Below are 27500 nucleotides of genomic sequence, written 5' to 3'. Positions count from 1 at the left end.
ACACGTACACACACACACACACACACACACACACACACTCATACACACTCATATACACACACATATTCAGATTGATCACGACAGGAGAACATGCCCGGGTGCTGCTGTTTTGAAGACTGTCAATAGCAACATTAGTTTGTTTGCTGTGGCTGAGACAACTATGAACACCGAGGTGAACTTTAAACCTTTTCGATCAGTAGCTGACTCCGAACCCTCGATCGTTACTCTCCCACTAAACCCCCAATCAGACGCAGATGTGGTTAAATAGTTCCACGGAGATATCTTCATCCGTGAACTGTGTTTTTCTTTTTCCCCTTTTTACCCGAGTGGTACTGTTGTCAGGCTAACATGCTTCTTAACATGCTTTTGAAATAAATCTGAACTTGAAAACGACGATTGAATTTCCTTTTTCACTTCTTGTGAAACTTTAAGGAGTTATGAGTGAGTGGAATTGTTAGCTAGCAAAACTAGCTAGGAGTAAAGAGACTGAGGAAATAACTTTTAATAATCTTGAATATCTACGTCAGAGTTAAACCTAGCTTGGAAATATTGAAGTATGTCTAAAATTGATTTAGATTATTTGCTTTGGGAGTGGGTGGGGCTAGTGCAGTGTGTGTGTGTGTGTGTGTGTGTGTGTGTGTGTGTGTGTATAGAGCTCTAGTAGGTTAAGGGTGTAGTGTGTAATCACTGTACCTCTGGTGCTGGTTGCAGAGTTTTGTGCACACTAAGCTATTTGTAGGATTGGAGCAATGCCTGCCGGGCTTCAGCGTGAACGAGAAGGTGGAGGGACCGAGCGGCTCGTACCTGCAGCACATCCAGACGGAGACCGGGGCGCGCGTCTTCCTGCGCGGGAAGGGCTCGGGCTACATCGAACAGGCCTCGCGAAGAGAGTCATTCGAACCCCTGTACCTGTACATCAGGTGTGTGCTTACATCACACGCTAGTATCACTACACATGCACTTCATTTAGCTAACAGCATCAGGTGTTTGTCACGTTTACGTAATAATTAATGTGTTTCTCGTAGCCACCCGAACTCCTCTGGCCTGGAAGCAGCCAAGAAACTCTGCGAGAGCCTTCTAGAGACGGTGGGTTTTTAATTTTATTCCTTTATTTAATCTTTTATCCAAGTGAGGATTAGTCTTTTTTTCCATTATAGACACGTTTATCCTGAAGGAATTCACTAATTCTATATCTATATGTGGTTTGTTATCTAATTAATTTCTGTAAATACTTGCTGTTCCCCGTGTTAGAGCTGAGCTGGGGGGAAAAAGGTTTTAAATTTAATGCCTCTACAACGTGGAACAACTTACAGGAACACTTAAAGCTTACTGCGCTCCGTTTGCTCCTCGAATTTATGGCACTTTTATAATAATTATAATTATTATACAAATAATCTCACGTACAGCCATATTGGAAGTGGCTTCTGTGATACTTGACTGTTTTACTTTGTATTTTTCTATTTCTATTGATTGATTTTTTTTCACTAATTCTTCCCATCTGCTGGCTGTTTATTTATGTATTTATTTATTATTTTGTTTTTTGTTGTTGTTGTTAATTGTTGTGTGTTTCGCTGCCTTCTTGGCAAGATCACTCTTATAAAAGATTTTTATCTCAATGAGTTTTTATCCTAATTAAATAAAGGTTACTTCTTCTACTAATTGGCTCAGAATTCATTTTAAAATGAGAATAACGTGTGATACCTTCAAGTCTCTAACGGTTGAATAGGTGGAGTTGAATGGGGCGATGTGTGCTGTGCGTCCTGCGCTGGGCGCGTACCGATTTCAGTCTGAGATCGGGGCGGAGTAATCAGGCGTTCGAGAATGTTTGTTTATAAAATGGCCGACGAGAGGCCAATGGAAACGCAAACACGGTCTCTAACGCACTTTTCCAAACGTTTTTCTTTCACCCATGTAATACACTTGTGCTGAGACTGTGGCTTAAACCTTTATATTTTTCATCTTTTTTTTTTTTTTTTTTTTTTTTTTTCTCCCCCAGGGTATTTGTTCACGTAAGAAATTTAAAAAAATGACTATTGCACCATTTTAAGCAAACAAAATTTAGAGGAACAGCAACCTATTTTTTTTTTTTTCTTACTGTAGACTTGATAGCCTAGCATTGATAACTTGCTTCGGAAGTCGAAACTTGGAATTACGTCATTTTCGATTTCCGTTTTCATCTTTCATCAAGATTTAACCCTTGAATATGTAATATTGCGTATAATATAATACAGTATAACTCGTTTAAAGGTAAAGAAGTGCTGCTTTGTTTACTGTTGATTCCGTGAGCGGCCATTTTGATTTGACGTCATGCAGAAGTTAGAGTTAAGGAGACCTTTCTAATTTTCTGAGTAGGAATTATGAGGTGAAACGTCACTTTATTTTGTTTTTCCGCATCAGAGATCAGAAATTCTGAGTTATGAGCGTTAGATGAACGCAGGAATTAGCCCAGGCTGGTGGTTATTTTATATAACCTGGACTTTCCACTAAAGGGTTTGTGAGTAACGAGGGGTTAATAATCACAGGTTAGCGCTAATGATGTGTGTGTGTGAACTCTGGTGTTTGTTTGTTGTAGCAATAAAGTGTGTGTGTGTGTGTGTGTGTGTGTGTGTGTGTGTGTGTGTGTGTGTGTGTGTTGCAGGTGCGGGCTGAACATGCACGTATGGTATCCACGTACACAGCTACAGGTTCCACACAAGGTAATACTTCCTGTTTTACTCTTTTTTTTTTTTTTTTTATATATTTCTGTTATTTGCTTGAATTTGAAAACCTGTTACTTCCTGTTTAGGTGACTTTTATCGTTACACACACACACACACACACACACACACACACACACACACACACACACACACACACACTGCACTTCCTGTTGTTCACTTGTTTGTATGCCCTGTTGTATAACGTGTTAACAGTGCATGCGTGCGTGCGTGTGTGTGTGTGTGTGTGTGTGTGTGTGTGGTAGCAGCATACCCGTCTCACGGATACTCGTCCACCAGCAGCAGTAGTTACAGCAGCCAGTCGTGGTACGGCTACCCCAGCGCTTACCCATCATACCCTGCGACAGGAAGTTACTGGAGTCGAGCAGACGGTGCAGACGGCGCGCAGATGGTCCAGTATCCCGTGTGTCCTCGCCAGTCCACTTCATTCATCCTGCAGGTTAGTAGCACACACACACACACACACACACACACACACCCACACCGAGAAGGTCCTCTCATCTGAGAGATTATACAGAACAACGTCATTCTCGTGTGTGTGTGTGTGTGTGTGTGTGTGTGTGTGTGTGTGTGTGTGTGTGTTAGGATGAGAACAAGACCTCAGATGCTGCCGTAAACGACTCGCCCAGTGTTTCCAGCCCAAAGAGACGCTTCATAGAGGAGAATGAAGAGGAGGAAGGAGAAAAGGAGTTAACAGAGGTGTGCTAATGATCCTCAACACCTCAAAGAAGAACACAATATGTTCTTCTTTATATTTGTCCAAAATAAGAGACTTTTCTTTGTGTTCACACTGATTTATTTATTTTTTAAATTATTTTCCTCTCCATTAAACTTACTCCGATCTCTGTATCAGTGGTGTTCCACTAAAATCTAGGTGCTTATAAAGAGCTGGATAAGCGATTAACGTGACTGAAGTGTTATCTTTTATTTCTTAACCATTAACGATTAGTTTCTGGCTATAAATAAGGAGTCAAGATTGTGTATGTGGAAGAGGGCCGATAGCACTTTTTTTCCCCCCCCAGAGTAAATAAGGCAAGTGTTTGTTTTCTTTCCTCGATGATGCTTCATGCTAACAGTTTGGACGGAACAGTTACGAATTTGATGCGTTGAGAATAAACACAAATTTCTCTCTCCGGTCGTCTTTAAACATGCTGTTTTTTTTTTTTTTTTTTTTTCCTCAAACTTTTCTTTAGTCAGGATAAATTCACTCATCAGACCATAAATGGTAAATAAAATGATGCATCAGCCCAGACTTTGAGATTTCTGTGTCTTTACAGCTCGTTTCTGGCTCGATGACCTCCTTCAGCTGGATAATAAACATAAAAGCATGTGATTGGGTAAAAACCACAACAGCGTATACAACGATTCATGTTTAGAAAACTAGAGTTACTGGGTTTCTGAGTGGAAACATTGGCCCTCCTGTCAATCACAGCGACACTAGCCAATCGTAGGCATCTTGTGAGCTCATGTATGTGGAAGAGGGCCGATAGCGCTCCCCCCTGAGAGTGCGCTGCCTGGTGATGCAGTTCAGAAAAAATGCAGTTGTTTGGCTTTAACGTGTGAACGTATGACAGGGGAGAGAAACTGATGGGGGAAATAGTTTTTCAAGCGCTCTGTTCGATCGCCGTGTTGGTCGCTAGCTGATAATACGTGGTTTCACTGTTAGCGCGTAGCTAGTGCAGTAGCTAGTGCAGTAGCTGTGGTTATGATGACCTCATGAGGACGTACAGAGCGAGTGAAGACATTTTGAAGCCTCTTATTGTAGTAAATTGAATAACTGATTATGAGCACAGGTCTAGTTCCTGTACTAATGTGTAGTGAAACACTGATTTAACTGTGTGTGTGTGTGTGTGTGTGTGTGTGTGTGTGTGTGTGTGTGTGTGTGTTCATAAATTCAGGAGCCTAAACCAGATGATCCAGTGGAAGAGCCGGTGTGTAGTGATGATAATGATGTAGGCAGATCAGACGGGTGAGCACTCCCTGTACATCCTACTCTACTCTGTGTGTGTGTGTGTGTGTGTGTGTGTGTGTGTGTGTGTGTGTGTGTGTGTGTGTGTGTGTGTGTGTGTTGAGTATACGTACAATACACACTGTGTGTTTACTGTATAGGGTCTTGATGCCGCCTCCTCCTCCTCCTGTGGTGTCGCTCTCAGCACCGCTCAAGAGACCGAGACAAGAACCTGCACTCACACACACGGGTATGAACCACACACACACACACACACACACACACACACACACCTCTAAATTAAACTCTTTACCCACAATGCATCACTCCAGAACAATTACACAGCACTATCTACCGCTCTGCTAATACAGACTGAACATTGTTAAAGCGTTGTGGGTTAGTGTAATGATTTGAACATTTTTTTTAAACTCCTCTGTCTTTGTTTTCCAATGGATCGTAGGCAACCAAGGAAAAATGTACACAGAGCATGAGCTAGCTGACGAAAGGGTCAAAAACGACGTCTTACGGACAACCCAGTCTTACAATCGATCGAGCTGCGTCGTTTGTCCACCACCCCTGTGGGATTTTGCTCCAGATTTAATAATAGAGTATTTGTTTTTGTTTCTCTCAGATAACGAGGAGGTGAAGAAGGTGAAGATCTCCTCAGACTCTTTAGGTCTCGTTCCGTACGGTGGAGACTCATCGGACGAGGAAGAGGAGAAAACTCGCAGTGGGAGAAAGAGCAATTCTTAACAATACACACACACACACACACACACACACACACACACACACACACACACACACACAGTGTTCTCCCCAGCCACATTCACACCACATTATTCCCCGACCTACCCCAACCCTCTAGCAGGAGAAGATGTGCCCCTGACCCCCTCGAGTCCTTCCTTGAGCTGAACTTTTCTGAGTTTGGAAAATAACTGTTCCTATGGAATAAAATCACAACCTTGAAACTTGTTTTTGTCTTTTATTCACTCATTTCTATTTCTACCTATAAGGATTTACATCATATCACAATCATTCCAGTGTCACACGCACACACACACGCAGAACACCTCAGAGTACTGATTGGTCACTTGAAACCTTTGGAGATGTTTTCTCAATCTGCATAACAGACCATCAGGTCCTGCTGCTGCTGTATCGTGTCAGTCGTTGGATTGAAAATCATTATATTACTGGTTACGAGCTTCCACTAATAAACTCAGCTGAACTACAGACCAGTGCAGATGCACAATTTTTTTATGACACAAGATGGCGCCACTCAGCTGGTTAGCTAATGTCTGTTGTTCGTGTTTAGAGGAAGATTTCCATCGGTGGTAGAATAAACAGGAATGAGAACTCAATTCTTTGTGATGTGGCATTAAAATATCCACACAATGCATATGTGTAGGTTTTGTTAAAGTTTCCCCCACACTGGGACACAGCAGCCAGTTTTACAGATTCAGTGAATTGAGTTTCTGTAAACAAAGAAATAATGCAAACTCCTGCACTTAATCTTCATACAGCATGAACGAGACTCGTCTCACTCCGTCTAAACCCAAAGATCTACCATTATAAACATTCATATCTGATAAACACCAGAGATTTCTGGCATTGCCTCCTGAAGGGAACGCATGTCCAGTGGGATAAATAATTCCTCAAAGTGCTCCTTCTGTCACTCAACAATATCGCCAGTAGAGGTCACACTTTCCCTCATTTGCTTAGCCAAGCTTGTGCTTGGTCTCCTCTCTGTCTCCTGAGGCACAGAAGTTTGCCAGAACAACTTGTGGCCACCTGAAAGTCGTATTCCAAGGCCTCTAGAGCTCTAGATCTCTTCAGACTCTCCTGTACCTTTTAATTGAACCATGAGAGCCCTTGATGAGCATTACACAGACCTCCTTAAACTAGATGGCTTCTATTGATAATAGTGTCCAAAGGCATATCCTCAGCTTACCGCTCAGATAGTCTTCCTGCCACAGCTTTTCTGCAGATATCTCTACAGTTGAGGACTTGAACATGGTCTGTTCAGTTTCCATGTCTCTGCTCTTACTCAGACAAGGAAGAAATCCTTTTGGAGGTGGGGGTTAAATTCATCTCTCAGCCAGAAGCTCCAAAGGAACCCGAAAGGCTCTCCTGTGTTAACCAGGTAAATCTGGTTGGCACCTGTGCGATGAATCCAACTCACCATCAAGTGATGATCATTTGTCAGCTCTCCCCTTTTCTTTACCCAATTATTATCACAAAATCGATTATTGACCTTTGGCCCAAGGTTCTCTGGTACCAATACACTTACGAGCAACCTTGTGTTAAAACAAAACTATTGTTATTAAAAATCCATGGCTTATAAAGACGTCTACTAACGTTTCGCCACTTGAGTTTAGATGTAGTATGTCCATCATTCCCAACATGAGCAATAAAGGCTCCACAGGTGTTAGTAGGAACACTTGTGCATATGTACAAACAACAGAGTATCATAAATCAACATAATAAAAACCCCAAGAACTACAAATCTCAAGTCAAATCAAGTCACCTTATTTATATAGTACATTTAAAAGACAAGTGTCAACTAAAGTACTGTATCTCATCTCAGCTCAATCTAAACAAATAAATAAGAGAAATAAGAGACAAATATGAGATTAAAAAAACCAAATGAAAGAATAAAACTAAAGCAGCAGATCAGACTTAACATGTCTTTAATCTGAAATTTAAAACACTTATAGAGCTATAGTGTTACCAATGTTCTGTAGAATACTATTCCAGGGTTTAGGAGTGAAGTTAGGAGTAATGTTTGTTTGGCCAAACCAAACAAACAAACAAAAAAATCTGCCAGAGTTAGAAAAGTTTTGGTAACGCAGTTCTTCATCGTACTCTCATGCGCCTGTTGATGAATGCATTAAAAAAAAAAAAAAAAAATGACATATGGAACACATACACCTGCCGAGTCCTTCCTCTTTTCTCTTATTTGAATGACTAGACTTATTTGTCTTAGTTTATGGATTTGCGTTGACTTGCTTTCTTTAATTCATTTCACAAAATGGTCATTAAATTGGCGTGTAACTGAAATAAATGAGTGATTTAAACTTCACAGCATAATCTGCATATAAAATCACACTAACTCATCGACACTTACACGATTTGAAGCTGATCAATCGAGATTCACATTGGTGAGTCTCCTTATATGGAAATTTACCCCCATGGTCACCATCCTCTCAAAGTTATGTGCAGAAGTCAGTGTGTTGGAGGTATTTCAGGTACTTTCCCAGACGCATATGATGGTATTACGTGCCAACAAAAAATCCTTTGTTTATTTGTAAATTGCACAAACCTTCATTTTGAATAGGACTTGTTGCCAAGGCTCCATTCAAACCAGGATCAAAGTGAGTGAGAGAAGGACTCTAGGGTAGGACTCCAGTGTGTGTAATATATTCAATTCAATTCAATTTTATTTGTGTGGCGCTTTTAATAATGGACATTGTCACAAAGCAGCTTTGCAGAAATAAATACATTTGAATTAAATTAAACCAAAATAAATTGTAAATATGTGAATTTATCCCTAATGAGCGAGCCAGAGGTGACGGTGGTGAGGAAAAACTCCCTGAGACGACTTGAGGAAGAAACCTTGAGAGGAACCAGACCAGATGTGTGCGATTATAAAGTGCGATTATCTTTCCCTTCTATAACTGTGTACTACATGGACAAATAGTGCAGTTGTGTAACCAGGAAATTCATCACAGTTTTCACAAGAAGGCCGGTTGGTTAAAATCTATCCACTGTCCCCGCAGCACTATCCCCTGCAACCGCAGCCCCAAAGCCACCACAGCAATCACAGTCCCAAGCCATCACAGTACAACTCCCCACGCCATCTCCACAGCCCCCAGGTGGCGCCATCCCCAGCAATCCAAATGGTTCTTTAGGACGTCCATATGGGGCCCCAGCAGCAGCGAACGATCTCAACCATATGTGACACAGATTTGTTACTCCAACCAGAAGTAGGGCATCAGGATGGATCAGGCAGGTCATACACACTGCAGAAAATAAATATTCAACACAAACATTTTTTTTAATTAAACATATTTCCAATGCAGCCAGATATTGTTATTAACTCAATAAAATGACACAATTAAAGAAATAATAATATTCCAGACCATTAAAGTTATGTGAAATGAAGTGGTATGATGCAGAGAAAAAGCAAACCAGCTGATTAGTTCTCCTACCTGTGCTAATTAGAGTCACCTGGGTTAGTGCATGCTGGAAAGTTAATACTGTGAATAAGTGCAACACACCTCTGAATGCAAGTACACTAATAATTTGTCAGCAAGCTATCATGCAAGAAATATGATGAGTAGAGGCAAAGAGCTCTCCCAAGATCTTCACAAGCTAGCTGAGCCGCATTGCAATGGCACTGTTACTGACAGATTTCTCAACTCCTAAATGGCACCAATGGGGCCGTTATCCGCAAGTGGCAGCAACATCACTCAACCATCAAGAAGCCACACACATGAGCTCCTCACAAGATTTCCGAGTGGGCAGTCAGAATGTTAGTCAGAAGAGTAGCTCAAAACCCAAGGACCACTCGAAAAGAGCTCCAGAAAGACCTCAAAGCAGCGGGTCCAGGCGTCACTGAGAAAACAATATTCAATGCACTCCTCTGCCACAGTGTCCATCCGGGATCGCCCTGGATAACTCCATTACTGAAAAAAGGCATCTTGAAGCTTGTTTAAAAATTTCTACAGAACATTTGGAGAAAGTGGACCAAATCGGAATTTCAGTGTGAGTTTTGCTGTTCACACAGCCATGTGAGTAACAAATCTGTGTCACATTTGAAAGAAAAAGATCAGAATTGGGCCACTTTTGCCTGGTGTGTGAACGTAGTGTTGGTTATAATGTAGTGCAATTTATAATGCACACATTTATAACAAGTGTACAAACATAAGTGTGTGTAGACACACAGTTGCAGTCATTGTACAGTTTTGAAGAAAAACAGCACTACAATTATTTGAGGTAACATCCTTATTAACCTACAAATTTATGTTTAATAAATTAAGACTTGACACCTTCACAGTGGCTTTATGTTAACATGAATGTCCAGTTTTTACCATAAATGGTAACGGTTTTCATTCTAACCAATCAGAAGCAACTCTTGTTTACTCAAAAGGTCTCTCTTCATAAGACTTGATTGCATCAGGTGTGATGCTGCAGTCAGCTTTAGGCACACTGCTTGATCCCTTTTGTTCCCATTCACCAACAAGAACCCCAACCAGCATAGACAGATAAAACAACGTGAACTTAAAAGAATGTAAACCTCTAGCAGGCTAAATATTCTAAAGTCCTCAACGGTTTATATGAAGCAGCTGACTCTTAGATATTTGAAGCATAATGTCATTATATACAAATGATCCTCTGTTACATATTTCCTACATTTCCTACAACCTACATTTTTTACAAAACTAAACTTACACCAATAAATTCTGCTTGTATGAAATATCAGAATAGTCAGTCAGAATTTCTGTCTTCATTCCAAAGCCTTTGCTTGGGCAGCTTATGGAGTCTTTTGTTTGTTGTGTACACCACCACACAGCAGTCGATCAGGAAGCACATTTGCAAGGCAAACTTTAGGGTTGCTTTCTCTACTGAAGGGATTGCAACTGTTCTTTAACCTCATACATTACCACACAAATATACAGCAAGCATTTTTACTTATAAATTATAATGCAAGGATTGTAGTTACTTTTCATACTGCTTACTACTGCTATATTTACATTTACAGCATGTATCCTGAATAACTTCGAGAAGTGCTTTGTGATCTCTATATTTAAAAAGTTAGTGCAATTGTTAGTACAATATACTTTTTGTTTGTTTCTTTTTCCTCTTTAAAAAAAAAAATAAGATAAAATAAGCACTAAATAATATTTCGGTTGGTCAGCGTGCAGCACTAAATTGCTGTGGTGTATTCAGGTGATTGTACACATAACTTTTATAAACCCAAAAGTTTAATAATATTACATTAGACATTACCATCTGAGGGCTAATTTTACACTTCAGCTGAACATACAGCAGATATTCCAGCTGAAGGGAGCATTATATGTCTGTTTGCTATTTATTCATATTCACCTGGCTGCCATCAAGTTAATATACTTGGTAGTGCTCTAGGCTATTCATATTATTTGTGTCTCTTTAAAGGATGATTAGCACAGTTAGCCTTATATGACAGCCAGAATAGAGGCATACCATGAGGCAGTATTCAGCAGAAAGTCTGAATGGCTGGTGCCTACTAGTCATCAAAACTATATTATTACAAATGCTGTGTCTGAACTAGTGACCACTGTCTTTTTTAACTCATTTTACTTGCTAAAAGGGAGGAAAGAATAAGAGAAATGGGAAGAGCAGAACTCATCCTCGATGCATGCTTTGATCACGCATCTAGCACGAGCCTCACTCAGCCAATAATAGGCTCTTTACATAACAGGTAACCAATGAATATCCACCAAGTACTCCTTAGTTAATCTGCATACTGAATACACCAATCAGGTTAGGGCACAAGGCACGTGAAGCAAAGGGGCAAGCTTCCTCAGACCTGCGTGTCGATGCAACGAGGCTGTGAATCTTCCACTTCACCTGTGCTTTGTTCTCTCAGTTCAGCGTCGTTGTTTCAGCTCAGCGTCGTTGTTTCAGCTCAGCGTCGTTGTGTCAGCTCAGAGTCGTTGTGTCAGCTCAGAGTCGTTGTGTCAGCTCAGAGTCGTTGTGTCAGCTCAGAGTCGTTGTGTCAGTTCAGCGTCGTTGTTTCAGCTCAGCGTCGTTGTTTCAGCTCAGAGTCGTTGTTTCAGCTCAGAGTCGTTGTTTCAGTTCAGCGTCGTTGTTTCAGCTCAGCGTCGTTGTTTCAGCTCAGCGTCGTTGTTTCAGCTCAGAGTCGTTGTTTCAGCTCAACGTCGTTGTTTCAGCTCAGCGTCGTTGTTTCAGCTCAACGTCGTTGTTTCAGCTCAACGTCGTTGTTTCAGCTCAGAGTCGTTGTTTCAGCTCAGCGTCGTTGTTTCAGCTCAGAGTCGTTGTTTCAGCTCAGAGTCGTTCTGTCAGCTCAACGTCGTTGTTTCAGCTCAGAGTCGTTCTGTCAGCTCAGAGTCGTTGTTTCAGCTCAGAGTCGTTCTGTCAGCTCAGAGTCGTTGTTTCAGCTCAGCGTCGTTGTTTCAGCTCAACGTCGTTGTTTCAGCTCAGCGTCGTTGTTTCAGCTCAGCGTCGTTGTTTCAGCTCAGCGTCGTTGTTTCAGCTCAGAGTCGTTCTGTCAGCTCAGCGTCGTTCTGTCAGCTCAGCGTCGTTGTTTCAGCTCAGCGTCGTTGTTTCAGCTCAGCGTCGTTGTTTCAGCTCAACGTCGTTGTTTCAGTTCAGCGTCGTTCTGTCAGCTCAGCGTCGTTCTGTCAGCTCAGCGTCGTTCTGTCAGCTCAGCGTCGTTGTTTCAGCTCAGCGTCGTTGTTTCAGCTCAGCGTCGTTCTGTCAGCTCAGCGTCGTTCTGTCAGCTCAGCGTCGTTCTGTCAGCTCAGCGTCGTTGTTTCAGCTCAGCGTCGTTGTTTCAGCTCAGCGTCGTTGTTTCAGCTCAGCGTCGTTCTGTCAGCTCAGCGTCGTTGTTTCAGTTCAGCGTCGTTGTGTCAGCTCAGAGTCGTTGTGTCAGCTCAGAGTCGTTGTGTCAGCTCAGAGTCGTTGTGTCAGCTCAGAGTCGTTGTGTCAGCTCAGCGTCGTTCTGTCAGCTCAACGTTGTTGTTTCAGCTCAATGTCGTTCTGTCAGCTCAGTGTCAGTCTATCAGTTCAGCTTCTTTCTCTCAGCTCAGCGTCGTTGTTTCAGCTCAACGTCATTCTCTAAGTTCTGTGTTGTTGTATCAGTTCAGTGTCGTTGTATCAGTTCCGTATTGTTGTGCCAATGTTAATGATCGTTGTATCAGCTCGGTGTCGTATCAGTTCAGTGTTGTTGTTTCAGTTCAGGGTCGTCATATATCATCATCGACTCGATGAGGCTGTGAAGTCTTCCACTCCACCTGTGCGTCGAAGCAGCGAGGCTGTGAAGTCTTCCACTCCACCTGTGCGTCGATGCAGCGAGGCTGTGAAGTCTTCCACTCCACCTGTGCGTCGAAGCAGCGAGGCTGTGAAGTCTTCCACTCCATGCATAGGCCATCGCAATGAACCAACGACTTCTTTCTCTCCATGCGTAAGCCGTGGCAATGAACCAACGACTTCTTTCTCTCCATGCGTAACCCGTAACAAAGAACCTGTAAGTCATTCTGGTCCACATGTAACTCATCAATAGTGTTTGCCTCGGTCGCGTTCTTGATGTGAACCATTTGATGTTTGATGTGAGCACTTATACCCTTTTACCCAAATATTATCTTACAAATTGAGCAAACTTAAATGTAAATTAATGTTACATCATTTGACCTAAACTTATACAGTATCTTATGTGAGGCCAAACGGTAAGTTTTGAGTTCCATGTTGTTGACACTTCACATCCACAACATCATTGACCTAATACAACAATACTGAGCTAATAGAACAACGCTGAACTGAGAGAAGGACGCTGAGCTGAAACGACACTGAACTTAGAGAACGACACTGAACTTAGAGAACGACAGTGAACTTAGAGAACGACACTGTACTGACAGAACGACGCTGAACTGAATCAACGACACTGAGCTGAGAGAACAACACTGAGCTGACAGACTGACGCTGAGCTGAAACAACGACGCTGAACTGAATCAACGACACTGAGCTGAGAGAACAACACTGAGCTGACAAAAGTGAGAGAAGTGAGAGAACGACACTGTTCTGTCAGTGTATCAGTTCAGCTTCGTTCAATCAGTTCATCGTCAGTCTATCAGTTCAGCGTCGTCATTTCAGCTCAGCGTCAGTCTATCAGTTCATTATCATTCTATCAGCTCAGTGTTGTTGTTTCAGTTAAGCTTCGTTCTCTCAGCTCAACGTCAGTGTATCAGTTCAGCTTCGTTCAATCAGTTCACTGTCATTCTCTCAGTTCAGTTTTGTTCTGTCAGCTCAGTGTTGTTGTTTCAGCTCAGCGTCGTTCTATCAGCTCAGCGTCGTTCTCTCAGCTCAGCGTCGTTCTCTCAGCTCAGCGTCGTTCTCTCAGCTCAGCGTCGTTCTCTCAGTTCAGTGTCAGTCTATCAGCTCAGTATCGTTCTCTCAGTTCAGCGTCGTCGTTTCAGCTGAGCGTCGTTCTATCAGCTGAGCGTCGTTCTATCAGCTCAGCGTCGTTCTATCAGCTCAACGTTGTTGATTCAGCTCAGTGTCAGTCTATCAGTGCATCGTCATTCTCTCAGTTCAGCTTCATTCTCTCAGTTCAGAGTCGTTGTTTTAACTCGGTGTCAGTGTATCAGCTCAGTGTTGTTGTTTCAGTTAAGCTTCGTTCTCTCAGCTCAACGTCAGTGTATCAGTTCAGCTTCGTTCAATCAGTTCACTGTCATTCTCTCAGTTCAGTTTTGTTCTGTCAGCTCAGTGTTGTTGATTCAGTTCAGCGTCATTTTCTCAGCTCAGTGTCGTTGTTTCAGCTCAGTATCAGTCTATCAGTTCAGCTTCTTTCTCTCAGTTCATCGCCATTCTCTCAGTTCAGCGTCGTTCTCTCAGCTCAGTGTCGTTCTCTCAGCTCAGTGTCGTTCTCTCAGTTCAGCATCGTTCTCTCAGCTCAGTGTTGTTTCAGCTCAGAGTCGTTCTCTCAGCTCAGCGTTGTTGATTTAGCTCAGTGTCAGTCTATCAGTTCAGCTTCCTTCTCTCAGCTCAGTGTCTTTGTTTCAGTTCAGCGTCAGTCTATCAGTTCAGTGTTGTTCTGTCAGTTCATCGTCATTCTCTCAGCTCAGTGTTGTTGTTTCAGTTCAGCGTTGTTCTCTCAGTTCAGTGTCAGTCTATCAGCTCAGTATCGTTCTCTCCGTTCAGCGTCGTTCTATCAGTTCAGTGTCATTGATTCAGCTCAGCGTCGTTCTATCAGCTCAGCGTCGTTCTGTCAGCTCAGCGTCGTTCTGTCAGCTCAGCGTCGTTCTGTCAGCTCAGCGTCGTTCTATCAGTTCAGCGTCGTTCTCTCAGCTCAGCGTCGTTCTGTCAGCTCAGCGTCGTTCTGTCAGCTCAGCGTCGTTCTCTCAGCTCAGCGTCGTTCTGTCAGCTCAGCGTCGTTCTGTCAGCTCAGCGTCGTTCTGTCAGCTCAGCGTCGTTCTGTCAGCTCAGCGTCGTTCTCTCAGCTCAGCGTCGTTCTGTCAGCTCAGCGTCGTTCTATCAGCTCAGCGTCGTTCTGTCAGCTCAGCGTCGTTCTGTCAGCTCAGCGTCGTTCTATCAGCTCAGCGTCGTTCTGTCAGCTCAGCGTCGTTCTGTCAGCTCAGCGTCGTTCTGTCAGCTCAGCGTCGTTCTCTCAGCTCAGCGTCGTTCTCTCAGCTCAGCGTCGTTCTGTCAGCTCAGCGTCGTTCTGTCAGCTCAGCGTCGTTCTGTCAGCTCAGCGTCGTTCTGTCAGCTCAGCGTCGTTCTATCAGCTCAGCGTCGTTCTATCAGTTCAGCGTCGTTCTATCAGTTCAGCGTCGTTCTATCAGCTCAGCGTCGTTCTATCAGTTCAGCGTCGTTCTGTCAGCTCAGCGTCGTTCTGTCAGCTCAGCGTCGTTCTCTCAGCTCAGCGTCGTTGTTTCAGTTCAGCGTTGTTCTCTCAGTTCAGTGTCAGTCTATCAGCTCAGTATCGTTCTCTCCGTTCAGCGTCATTCTCTCAGCTCAGCGTCATTGATTCAGTTCAGCTTCTTTCTCTCAGTTCATCATCATTCTCTCAGTTCAGCGTTGTTGATTTAGCTGAGTGTCAGTCTATCATTTCAGCGTCGTCGTTTCAGCTCAGTGTCATTCTCTCAGTTCAGCTTCTTTCTCTCAGTTCACTGTCATTCTCTCAGGTCATCGTCATTCTCTCAGCTCAGTGTTGTTGTTTCAGCTCAGCGTCGTTCTCTCAGCTCAGCGTCAGTCTATCAGTTCAGCTTCCTTCTCTCAGTTCAGTTCGGCATCGTTCTGTCCGTTCACAACCTCGCTGCCTCGAAGTATGGCTGGAGTGGAAGACTTCACAGCCTCATCGAGTCGATGATGATATACAACGACCCTGAACTGATACAACAACACCAAGTTGATACAACGACACTGAACTGATACAAAGAAAATGTATTTCAATACGTATTTAGATGTGTTTGTATTTTTCATTGTAAATAAAATAAAGATTTAATCAATAAATTGTGTCAGTGTGTTAATCTACTTTGCATTAGCACAAAATAACCAAGATAAATCCTCTTAGACCCTTGAGTTCACTGTGACACAGAGCTCACTGTGACATGGGCCTCATTATTACATGGTGGACACCGAGCTGATACGACTCCGAACTGATACAACGATCATTAACATTGGCACAACAACATGGAACTGATACAACGACAGAATGACACGATACTGTGAGCTCACACCATGCCGTTGATCCCAGCAAAGTGAATTGATTTTTTACAGTAAAGTGAATACGTTCTTTCAAGCTATTCATTTAAGCAAGTTTGAATTCATATGATTCTCTATTACAACTCATTTTTTACTGATTTGATTCTTTCATCTAAGTGAGTTTTGATTTTTTTTTATTCACTCTTTCTACATCCAGTTACTGGATCAGCTCTTTTGATTTGTTTGATTCTATTATGACTCAGTTTACTGAATCTGTTCTTTCAGAAAGATGGCAAGTGAGTCAACCATCATTACTCATTACATCTACAGCACCAACTGACTGCAGTCAAATATGACACATTATAGACCAGACACTGATGTTAACTCAATACCACTACACAGCTAAAGAAATCATAATATTCCTAATCATAAAAATCTTTAGTGCAATAAAGTGGAATGACACAGGAATAAAGTATTGTAAAATAAAGTAAACACATTGACTGAAATTTATTTAATACTTGATGAAGAAGAATTTATATGCAGTGAAAGCTTCCAGATGCCTGCTGTATGAAGAAACTAATCTCTCACACTGTTCAGGTGGGTTTTTTGCCCATTCTTCTACACAGACAGTTTTTATTTCTTGAAGACTCCAGGGGCTTCCTGGTGCATCTTGAGTCAATTCCACAAATTTTATACTGGGTTTAAGTCTGGTGATTGACTGGGCTGTTCCCACATCTTTATTTTCTTCCTGTGAAACCAATTAAGAGTGTCTTCTGCAGTATCTTTTGGAACTTTGTCCAGCTGGAAGCTCCATCTGCACAAACCCAGCTGATTCTAATCAGCACAGGTAGAGAACTAATACTGTATGTTTCATAGAAAAGTTGTTGATGTGTTGAATACTTATTTCCCCCACTGTACATTTTTACATTATATTACTGAAACAGCATTAACTTGAATAATGAACTCTGCTGTTGTTCTATGCGTGATTGTTCATAGAGAGCTTTTTAGTGAAGCCGTGAGCTGCTGAATGTGATTTATGAATTTTTAATTGACTCAGTGATCCAGAATCATGACATTTCACCGACTACCAAAATTCTGGTGGCCTCCTTTACCTACTGTGTTACGATTAAAAGACTATCTGATATAAATGTCCCGCATGATTCAATGATCATATGTGTAAGGCTGCTCTGTTTTGTAGCAAGTGAAATAAAAATACGAAACTGTTTTATAATGACATTTTCTGAATCATTTAAAATAAATCAGAAGAAAATCCCCTTGAGATTGGTTTTAAAACTACTGTCTCCTCCTTTACTTCCTGATCAGGATTCCATCAAGCATCCACATTCTCTAGTGCCATCTACTGGTGTAGAACTGTACCAACAAAAAGTTATTAAATAACATCACTGACAGCAAGAAGTGTTTTAAATGTATTGTTAAAAAAAAAATTAAAACAAGCTAATATCAGTGTGATATATGTAACCCCAAACTAAATATCCAGACAAAGCTGTATGCTCTTACTTTTTCTAAACAACACTGTATAAGTGTAGTCAAGTCAAACTTTATTGTCAATTCTCCTACATGTACAGGACACACAGTGGATTGAAACTTCGTTTCCCTCAGACCCATGGGGTGAGACACCAACATAACAAGACAAATAATAATAAAAATAATAATAGAATAAAGTAGAATAAGAGAATAAAGTAAAATACAATAAAATACAATATGTACACAATAGACATTCACAGCACATGTGAGTGTGTAGATATTTATGTGTTAGTGCAAACAAGAGAGAGCAGTAGTAGTAAAAGTGGCTTGTGCATTTGTGTGATTTGGGGTGTGTGTGTGTGTGTGTGTGTATGTACGTATTTTACACCACTTAAGAAATCTCAGGTCATCTAGTCTTTAAACTGAGAGGAATCAAATCACTCAAGGCGTTAAAAAGACTTAAAGATGAAAGCTCTACTCAGTGGTGGAGATTAGATGATTAGAGATTATATGTATGTATGTATGTGTATATATATATATATATATATATATATATATATATATATATATATATATATATATATATATATATATATATAAATATATATATGACTCGTCTCACTCAGTCTTCACCCAAAGATCTGATTGTATAAACGTTCATATCTGAATACTAAATACCTCCCTAATTTAAGACAAGGGCAGAAGTTGTAAGAGAGTTGCAGATGCTGATGATTTATAAATTAATTTGTTTATATCCAGTGAAGTAAGTGAGGCCTACTGGCCTGAGCAGGGATTTTGGAGCCTAAGCATTTCAATTGCATACGCCGAGGAATTTTTTTCTGATGCTAGTCAAAGTTGTAGAGAGAACCACTCTGTGAGCCGATGCAAAAATTACTCCCATGGTCATCTTTGGTCAGTGTGTTGGAGGTATTTCAGGTACTTTCCCAGATGCATGTGAAGCTATTGCGTGCCATGAAATAATTTGCTTGTAAATTGCATGAAGCGTCAAGGTTCTATTCAAAACAGTATTGAAATGAATGAGGATGTGAGTGATCATATCTCTGTCATGCATTGTGTCCATGTTTCAATTAAGAAAATATAAAATTTAAAATAATATAAATCACCTCCAGATCACTTCAGACCATTACTGTAATTTATCATTAACTAGTATCCTGATTTTTTTTTTGCTCTCTACACTATTTGTCTTTGCTAAACATTCTGCACAAAATCTCAAATTAAATTTGAAAAAATTGTGGTAGACTCCAGTGAAAATCTTAGTTTAACTTAAACTAATGGGGATTTTTGTTGTTGTTTTTCCAGACAGATTCTTTACTTTACTGAAATCAGCTGATCATGCACCAGAGCTAAACTGAGTGAATCGTACCTGAAAGGATATTGCTCATTTCATTCATGAAATATTTTCAGTATTTTTATTAAACAACATTAAATAGATCTGAACCTTTAAAAAAATTATTCTTTTTCACTCAGTATTCCTACACATGGACAGTCCATGTACTTTTTAATATACATGAATGATATGTACAAAAAGAAAAGAAAAAAAAATCATACATGTGCAATTTTAAGTAATATAAAAACTGAAGAATATGAAGAATCAGGATACGGTAGTGTAGAGAACATGTTTACCTTTACACACTTCCTTGTGTAACTTTCCCATTAAGCATGCTTTCTGTGTATTGAGTGTACTGCATTGTCATCGCACTCAAACCTGTGTTATGAATGTATGGTGGTGTAGTGATCCAGCTGTGTGTGTGTGTGTGTGTGTGAAGAGCTTCCTTCAAACTATCTGCTGTTTGCAGCATTTACAGAATGTACAAACAAATTGTTCAAAATTACGTCTAAAGCGCTAAATCCTCTAGAATTCTAGACTCACATCAAGCCAACAATAACAGTTTAGTCCAATGCACATGAAACCCCAGCTTTGCATGTCCCAGGATTCTGTTATAAATGATAGGGTTATGATTATGAATTTGGATGTGGTCACAGTTCATTGTCATTCGATCAGTTCTGTATTTTTGTGTAAGTTAATGGTCGTTGTATCAGGTCGGTGTCGTATCAGCTCAGTGACCACCAAGTAATAATGAGGCCCATGTCACAGTGAGCTCTGTGTCACAGTGAACTCAAGGGTCTAAGATGATTTATCTTGGTTATTTTGTGCTAATGCAAAGTAGATACACACACTGACACAATTTATTGATTAAAGCTTTATTTTATTTGCAATGAAAATTACAAACACATCTAAAAATGTATTGAAATACATTTTCTTTGTATCAGTTCAGTGTTGTTGTATCAGTTCAGGGTCGTTGTATATCATCATCGAATTGATGAGGCTGTGAAGTCTTCCACTCCAGCTGTACATCGATGCAATGAGGCTGTGAAGTATGCTTCCACCTCCGAAATTCATTTTTAGGGTCGTATGCAGAGCCAAACATGGCGCATTTGATTTTTGTCTCGTCTGACCACATTACATTCTCTCAGTAATCTACAGGCTTCTTCAAATGTTCCGCAGCAAACTTCAAACGAGCTTCAACATGCTTTTTCTTCAGTAATGGAATCTTCCGGGGTGATCGTGAATGGAGACTGTAGTGGTGAAGCACATTGCCTATTGTTTTCTCTGTGATTACCAATGTAATCAACGAGTGAACTCGTTAAAAAATTTCAACATCACACCGTACATGTCCAGTCTTATCCATTCTTTAGTTGTAGATTTTCCTTCCAACCAAAAGGAACTTTCCATGTTTAATCAATTAAATCAATATTGTGATCCTGTTTGTTTGGAACTCAAAATTGTTTGTGTTATTTATTATATCAGTGTTGAAGTGGGTGCAGTCACCAAACTCTCAGTGGACTCTAATGTGTACAAATTATTTGTTTTTTGCGAGTCTTTCAGGTGTCCTTTTCTGTGAAACAGTATCCTTATTTGTAAGGATACTGATTGCCAAGTATCAAAGTGAAAGAGAGGAGGCAGAGCTGCTGCTTTATGTGGGGAATGGTGTGTGTGTTTGTGTGTGTGTATGTGTGTGTGTGTGTGTGTGTGTGAACTCGGTGTTAAAGCAGAGAAAAAAAAAGAAGCATCTAACAAAGCAGACAGAATTAATATTATAGGACCCTGTGTGAACCCAGGGGTTGGTGACCCTTATCCAGGAAGGTACACATAATCATTATTTGTACCTTTCACGGAAATTGATTTCTAGACACCTAGGGTGGAGCACTATGAGATCATCCTCCATGCACGCTCTGATCACGCCACTAGCATACAGCCCACGCAGCCAATCATAAACAATTCGATAACGGTTAACCAATGAATATCCACCACGCAGCCTTGCGTGACTAAGCTGAACAGACCTCCTCTTCCTCAGACTTGTATAAATAGACCTGCATTTCCACAGGAACTTTGCAATATACTTGCCGAAGCAGACGACACAAGGATCCCTGCAATATACTTGCCAAAGGAAACTTTATTCCAACATTCCGTGAGATACGGTCCTGGTTACGATACAGCTCACGAGTTTATTGAGATGGCTTACGCATGGAGCCAAACAGCTCACGGCTTTATTGAGACGGCTTATGCATGGAGCCAGACGGCTCACGGGTTTATTGAGACGGCTTACGCATGGAGCCAGACGGCTCACGGGTTTATTGAGACGTCTTACGCATGGAGCCAGACGGCTCACGGGTTTATTGAGACGGCTTACGCATGGAGCCAGACGGCTCACGGCTTTATTGAGACGGCTTACGCATGGAGCCAGACGGCTCACGGCTTTATTGAGACGGCTTACGCATGGAGTGAAAGTCACAGCCGGGTTGTTTATTTTTAATCAATATAAACCAAATAAAGCTTTATGAAAAAAATCATTTGTGTCTAACTTGTGTTAACAAAATTCCTCTTACGACACGGAGCTCACTGTGAAATGGTGTTCATTATGACAAGGTGCTCACTGGGACACAGAGCTCAGAGTGGCAAGGAGCTTACAGTGACAGGATGTTCAAAGAGGCATGGAGCTCGCAAGGCACAGAGTTCTCTGCAACATGAAGCTGACTGCGACACACAGATCGCAAAGCGACACATTGCTCACTGTGACACGAAGCTCACAGCCATTCAGTTGATTGCGACATGGAGTTCATGAACACCGCAATAAACCCGTGTCTCTGTTCACTCCATGCATAAACTCCACTCCATGTTATCCATCGTGATGAGCCTTTTTGCGGTTAAACATCATGCACTACTTTTGGTGATGTTAACAATTTGACGGCTGTGAGAATGGCAATGCAAGTTATACACTCCACAAATTTTCTACTGGGTTTAAGTCTGGTGATTGACTGGGCCATTCCAACATCTTTATTTTTTTCCTACGAAACCAATTAAGAGTGTCTTTTGCAGTATGTTTTGGATCTTTGTCCAGCTAGAAGCTCCATCTGCATCTCATCCACATTATCCCGGTGGCTAGCAACAGATTCTTCTCAAGAATTTCCTGGTACATGGCTCCATTCATTTTTCCTTCAATATTTTGAATTCTGCCAGTACCATGACAAGAGAAACAGCCCCGTAGGTGATGCTTCCACCTCCGAACTTCATGTCCAGGGTCATCTGCAGAGTCAAACATGGCACATTGAAAAGTTCGATTTTGTCTCGTCTGACCACATTACATTCGCCTTGTAACCTACGAGCTTCTCCAAACGTTCTGTAGCAAACTTCAAACAAGCTTCAACATGCCTTTTCTTCAGTAATGGAATGTTCCGAGGTGATCGTGAATGGAGACCATGGCAGTGGAGCACATTGCTTACTGTTTTCTCTGTGACTGTACCCGCTATTTCTAGGTCTTTCTGGTGATCTTTGAGTGGTCCTTGGCTCTTGGTCTTCTCTTTGAGTAACTTTCTGATGGCCCGGTCGTTAATCTTGCGAGGAGCTTCTGTATGTGGCCGGTTGATGGTCGAGTGATGTTCCTTCCACTTGGAGATAATAATCCCAATGGTGCTTATAGGAACATTTAGGAGTAATTCTTGGGAGAGCTCTTTGCCTCTACCCATCATGAGATGATTCTTGTGTGACAAATGATTTGTTTACTTGCATTCAGAGGTAGGTTCCTTTTTTCCTTTTTTTTTTTTTAACATAGTGGAGATACCTACCAACATGCACAAACCCAGCTGATTCTAATCAGCACAGGTAAGAGAACTAGTGGAATCAGCTGGTTTAGTTGCTTCTTTCTTACTGTGTTCAATACTTTATTCCTCTGTCATTCCACTTTATTCCACTTAACATTTTTTTCAGATTGGAATATTACGATTTCTTTAGCTGTGTAGTTTTATCGAGTTAACACCAACGTCTAGTCTAGGTTTCATGTGAATAGCCACATTGGAAATATGTTTCATAAAAAAAATAGTTAATGTGTTCAATCCTTTTCCCCCCACTGTAAATGAAAGCTGTCGCAAGTTAATCTGCTCAGGAGGCACGCAACAAATAATCTCTAGGCATGCGTTTGAACCTGCTGTCTGTTGTATACGTGTAGAAACAGAAAAAGTTTGGCTGTGATACAGGAATGATGTTATTAGGTATCTTTAGACAAGTTCTGTGTTGCAGAGGACTTAAGTTATAGGTAGGAAGAAATCTTATATCATACGCAGGGTTTAACACAACAAGCTGCTGCTATAATTTAACTTATTTATACAAAAAAAGTAAAATAGAACATGAATAAGCTTTAATACTGCAATAACGAGAAAAAACTCTTTGGTAAACTTAAGGTGGACCAGAAGCTGATACACTGTGCTGTGATAAAGTTCATTACAGATCAGTGTAACGCCACACACTTGTGCTAATCACAGTAAGGCAGTGACTGAATTTACGTGCACACTTTATAATTCTACATTTCACTCTGTCATAAGTTTAAACCGATGGATCGATGCAGTCTGTTGGTTTGCTGCACTAAATCACTGCACTGTATGCGCGTACCTGTACACCTAATTTTTACCAACCCAGTGGTTTAATAATATTTCATTAGACAGCGCCATCTGATGGCTGATTTAATACTTGAACTGGAGACACAGCAGATATTCCAGCTCAAGGGATCATTATTAATCTGACTGGTGTTTATTCGTATTATGATTGGATTCCATTAAGCAAAAATACTCAGCGTTCTGTCATCTATTAATGTAATCCTTGTCCATTTGTAGGATTAATAGACAAATAGATTAGCTCTAATTAACAGGAAGAACATAGGTATATTTTTGAGACGGTACTTACTGAGACAAATCTTTCAAATTATCCTTGTGTGTGTTTTAATTCATTTGACTCACTATTATGACACACTTTACTGAGTCTATTCTTTCCAACTCCCTCTAAGTGAGTTCTGATTCACTTGAATCAAAACACATCACTACTCAGTACAACGACAGCTTCAATTCGACTCCAGTCAAATAAAATCCTCTTAATAAAAAAACATGAGATCCATTAGAGTGAAGTATACAGATTTCCTTCAAACATGAGATACTTTCATTTAAAATGTAATATATAAATACATGCTGATGTTGAAATGAGGTGTTTGTGTATTCACTAAAGACTCATCCAGTACTAGAAGAACCAGAGAGGAGCATTACAGAGAAGAGAAGAAGAAGCAGAATGAGGAAATGAGGTGCGTATGAAAATATTGGTTTATGTGATGAATCGTTCCATATATACTTGAGGAAAGTTGCTGTTAGTGTTAGCCTGGCAGGTAGGGGTGGATTAAGGTCCTAGGCTCAGGGATGTCCAGATGTCCAGTTGTCCCCCCCACAACCACAACCACAACCACACTTGAGTCAAATCCACAAGTTCTACCATGTTCTAGTTTAAGTCTGATGATGATAACTCTCCCACTTTGAGGTTTATGAATCATTTTCTTAGACAAGTGAATTTACTGAAAGGCTCCCAGGAAAGCTAGAGAACCATATTCATTAAATCCCTTCACAATATGCTCACGTTCATTCTCAATCTTACGCCTAATATGCTGAAAACGGCTTCATTAACTTTTCTAGTCATGTCCCATTGACAATAACGTGTTTCATAACGTGAATCACGTAAATATTTGCATCCCTGGATATCACTGTCGGCCGTTTAACATTTCTATCATAAAACAATTCTCAAATATTAAACTTTAGCTACTTAGCTTACATCTGATCTCGCACTCTTTCACCGTTAAAACTGAGGCATCGTGTGGCTTCTGTGAACAGTGAAGCCCCGCCCTCTTTGATTTGATTGGCCATCTTAAACATTTTGATATTGATGAGCGCTGCTTGACTGCTGAGGCAGATCGCCCTAACAACTTTTTAACTTTTCAACTTTTTGTGATCCTAACAACATTCATAGCGGGGCATAATGGAGTGCAGCAGAGCAGCATCAAAAATATGAAATATTAGGTGGGATAATTTGGCCATATCTGATTATTGAAAGGGGGGAGTGGGTGGGGTTGGTGTGTCTCAGTGTCTATGGTGGTTACGGCCCTGTATCTGATGTTTGTAGGTTAATGAGGTTGAAGTTGGCGTAGAGAGGGTGACATAAACCTCTCATCAATTGCCTGTTATTTTAAAACCTACATCCAGTAACACTAGTAATTACTACTGTAGAAGGAATAATTGGGGGCAGTGATGGCTGAACGGTTAAGGCCCTGAGTTCCTGATCTGAAGGTCGGCAAACAAGGCCCTCAACCACATCTGCTCTAGCTTCCTAGCAAGCTGGGATACGCAACAAACTGCATTCCATTGGCTCTGTACTCGTACTCTGCACAATGACAATAAAGTTGAATCTTAATCGTAATAATTATGGATGAATTGAATACATACTGTTACACTATATGGACAAAAGTTTATGGACAAAAGTTTATGGACACGTGACCATCACACCCATACGTGGGCTTTTTCTAAACCGTTGATTTTGTATGCTGTAGCATTACAGTCTCCCTTCACTGGAACTAAGAGGCTCAAACCTGTTCCAGCATGACAATGCCCCTGTGCACAAAGCGAGCTCCATGAAGACATGGTGTGTGAAGGTTGGAGTGGAAGAACTCGAGTGTCCTGCACAGAGCCCTGACCTCAACCCCACTGAACACCTTTGGGATGAACTGGAACACCGACTGAACCCCAGACCTCCTTGACATCCCAACATCAGCGCCTGACCTCACTAATGCTCTTGTAGCTGAATGAACACAAATCCCCACAGCCACGCTCCAACATCTAGTGGAAAGCTTCCCAGAAGAGTGGAGCTTATTATAACAGCAAACACAGGGGAATAAATCTGGAATGAGATGTTCAACAAGCCCATATGGGTGTGATGGTCAGGGGTGCACATACTTTTGGCCATATAGTGTATTTTAAAACCTCCGTCCAATAACAGTGATATTTACTACTGTAGAAGTAATAATTGTGGATGAATTGAATGAATAGGCTGCTGTTCACTGTACAGGTAAGTACTTAAAGACTACATGCTGCTGTTATTGTTCACAGAGAGCTTTTTAGTGAAGCCGTGAGCTGCTGAATGTGATTTATGAATTTTTAAATGAATCAGTGATCCAGAATCAAGACATTTCACCGACTTCCAAAGTTCTGGTGGCCTCCTTTACCTACCGTGTCACGATCAGAAGACTATCACGATTCACTGATCACGTGTGTAAAGCTACTCTGTATTGCAACAAGTGCAAGAAAAACACAAAAGTATTTCATCATGAGATTAATATGATGAAGAATTAAAAATAAATCAGGACTAAATAGCTTACTCTCACCTCTTTTACTTCATGAGCTTGATTCTGTCAAGCATCATCATTCTCTAGCGCCATCTACTGGTGAAATGATGTACCAACAATTTTAAAAAGTGGAAAATATCTACTGAGGAATAAAAATAAATGAATATAAAATATAATCACAGAGACTGACCAGGTTTATGAATGATAAATGTCTACCTCTTACAATCCAGGGCTGGTAAAAGATGACAAAAGTATCATATCATATCATATGTCAAGACATTTCTAAAATATACGCACTGCTAGCAAAACATCAATGTTGAAATTAAAGATGAACCTTTAAAAATGTCACTTACTGCCTTTCAAAAAAAAGGTAACAATACTGATATTAAAGCTCACCTGAGGATCTTTAGCTGCTTCTTCTTCTTCAGTCTGATTTACTTCTGATCTCCTGTCTTCATCTTCACCTGTCTGTCTTTCTACTCATTCACCTTACACCATTTTCTGACGTTAACTAGCTAGCTGTGTATGTTAACAATCTGTAACTAGCACTAGTTAGCTAGCCACTACCACAATCTTTGCTAGTTCTCTTTCACTGGACAACTTTTTCTTTTTTTTTTTACTCACATTGACAGGGTCTATTTATTAAAATAAAGTTCCTGATATTTATTTATAACCCTTTCTGAAGTGTGCTGCTGTAAAAGTTGATAAAAATCATGATGTTAAGTTTGGGTAATGGGTAAAGATGAGGTAAATTAGCCTAGAACTAGCTGGCTAGCTAGGAGATTAGCTTGATAGAGTTTACCTCTAGCTTTTAAGAAGGAAAGAGTGGAACATAATTTTTATATTTTTGTACATTATTGCACCATTCACACTCTGACACATGAGTAGGTTAATATTGTGAACCAAATTTCCCAGGATATTCAGCAGATTTAGCTCTAAGCTCACTTTTTCTCTCTCCCGCGCTTTTCTGAGGTGAATCAAGGAGGCGGGGCCTGAGCAGCGCGCGCTCCTCTAAACCAATCAAATGAGAGGCTTTATTTACAAACTTCCCCACAACAACAGCAAGAGTCATTAATAAGCTTTAATCAAACTATAACTGATATTACAAAAATGCATCACAGAGTCAGTTTTAAAAACGTTTAATTATTACTTAAAGTCTTAAATGTTTTCCTCCAAAAGGAATTTAAAAAATATAATTTT

At 40.8% G+C, this 27500-nt stretch overlaps 1 protein-coding gene across 2 annotated transcripts in view; it reads left to right on the top strand.

Moving 5' to 3' along the window:
* The window catches only part of khdc4 (KH domain containing 4, pre-mRNA splicing factor), a 12483-nt gene extending 6843 nt beyond the window's left edge, over nucleotides 1-5640 (top strand). Inside the window, exons 7-14 of one of the 2 annotated variants that reach the window (XM_034305317.2) lie at nucleotides 712-920; nucleotides 1026-1086; nucleotides 2639-2696; nucleotides 2966-3156; nucleotides 3303-3416; nucleotides 4616-4686; nucleotides 4827-4915; nucleotides 5297-5640. In XM_034305317.2, coding sequence (XP_034161208.2) covers nucleotides 712-920; nucleotides 1026-1086; nucleotides 2639-2696; nucleotides 2966-3156; nucleotides 3303-3416; nucleotides 4616-4686; nucleotides 4827-4915; nucleotides 5297-5418 — 915 coding nt within the window. In that variant the 3' untranslated portion in view covers nucleotides 5419-5640. Of the gene's footprint in view, nucleotides 1-711; nucleotides 921-1025; nucleotides 1087-2638; nucleotides 2697-2962; nucleotides 3157-3302; nucleotides 3417-4615; nucleotides 4687-4826; nucleotides 4916-5296 lie in introns of both variants that reach the window. The other variant, XM_053234667.1, reaches the window with a different exon arrangement.
* The last annotated feature ends 21860 nt before the right edge of the window (nucleotides 5641-27500 follow it).

The sequence above is a fragment of the Pangasianodon hypophthalmus genome, chromosome 6 (genome assembly GCF_027358585.1).
Source record: "Pangasianodon hypophthalmus isolate fPanHyp1 chromosome 6, fPanHyp1.pri, whole genome shotgun sequence".
Taxonomy (NCBI): domain Eukaryota; kingdom Metazoa; phylum Chordata; class Actinopteri; order Siluriformes; family Pangasiidae; genus Pangasianodon; species Pangasianodon hypophthalmus.
The sequence above is the reverse complement of the archived record's forward strand: the minus strand, read 5'-3'. Positions and strand labels throughout refer to the sequence as shown.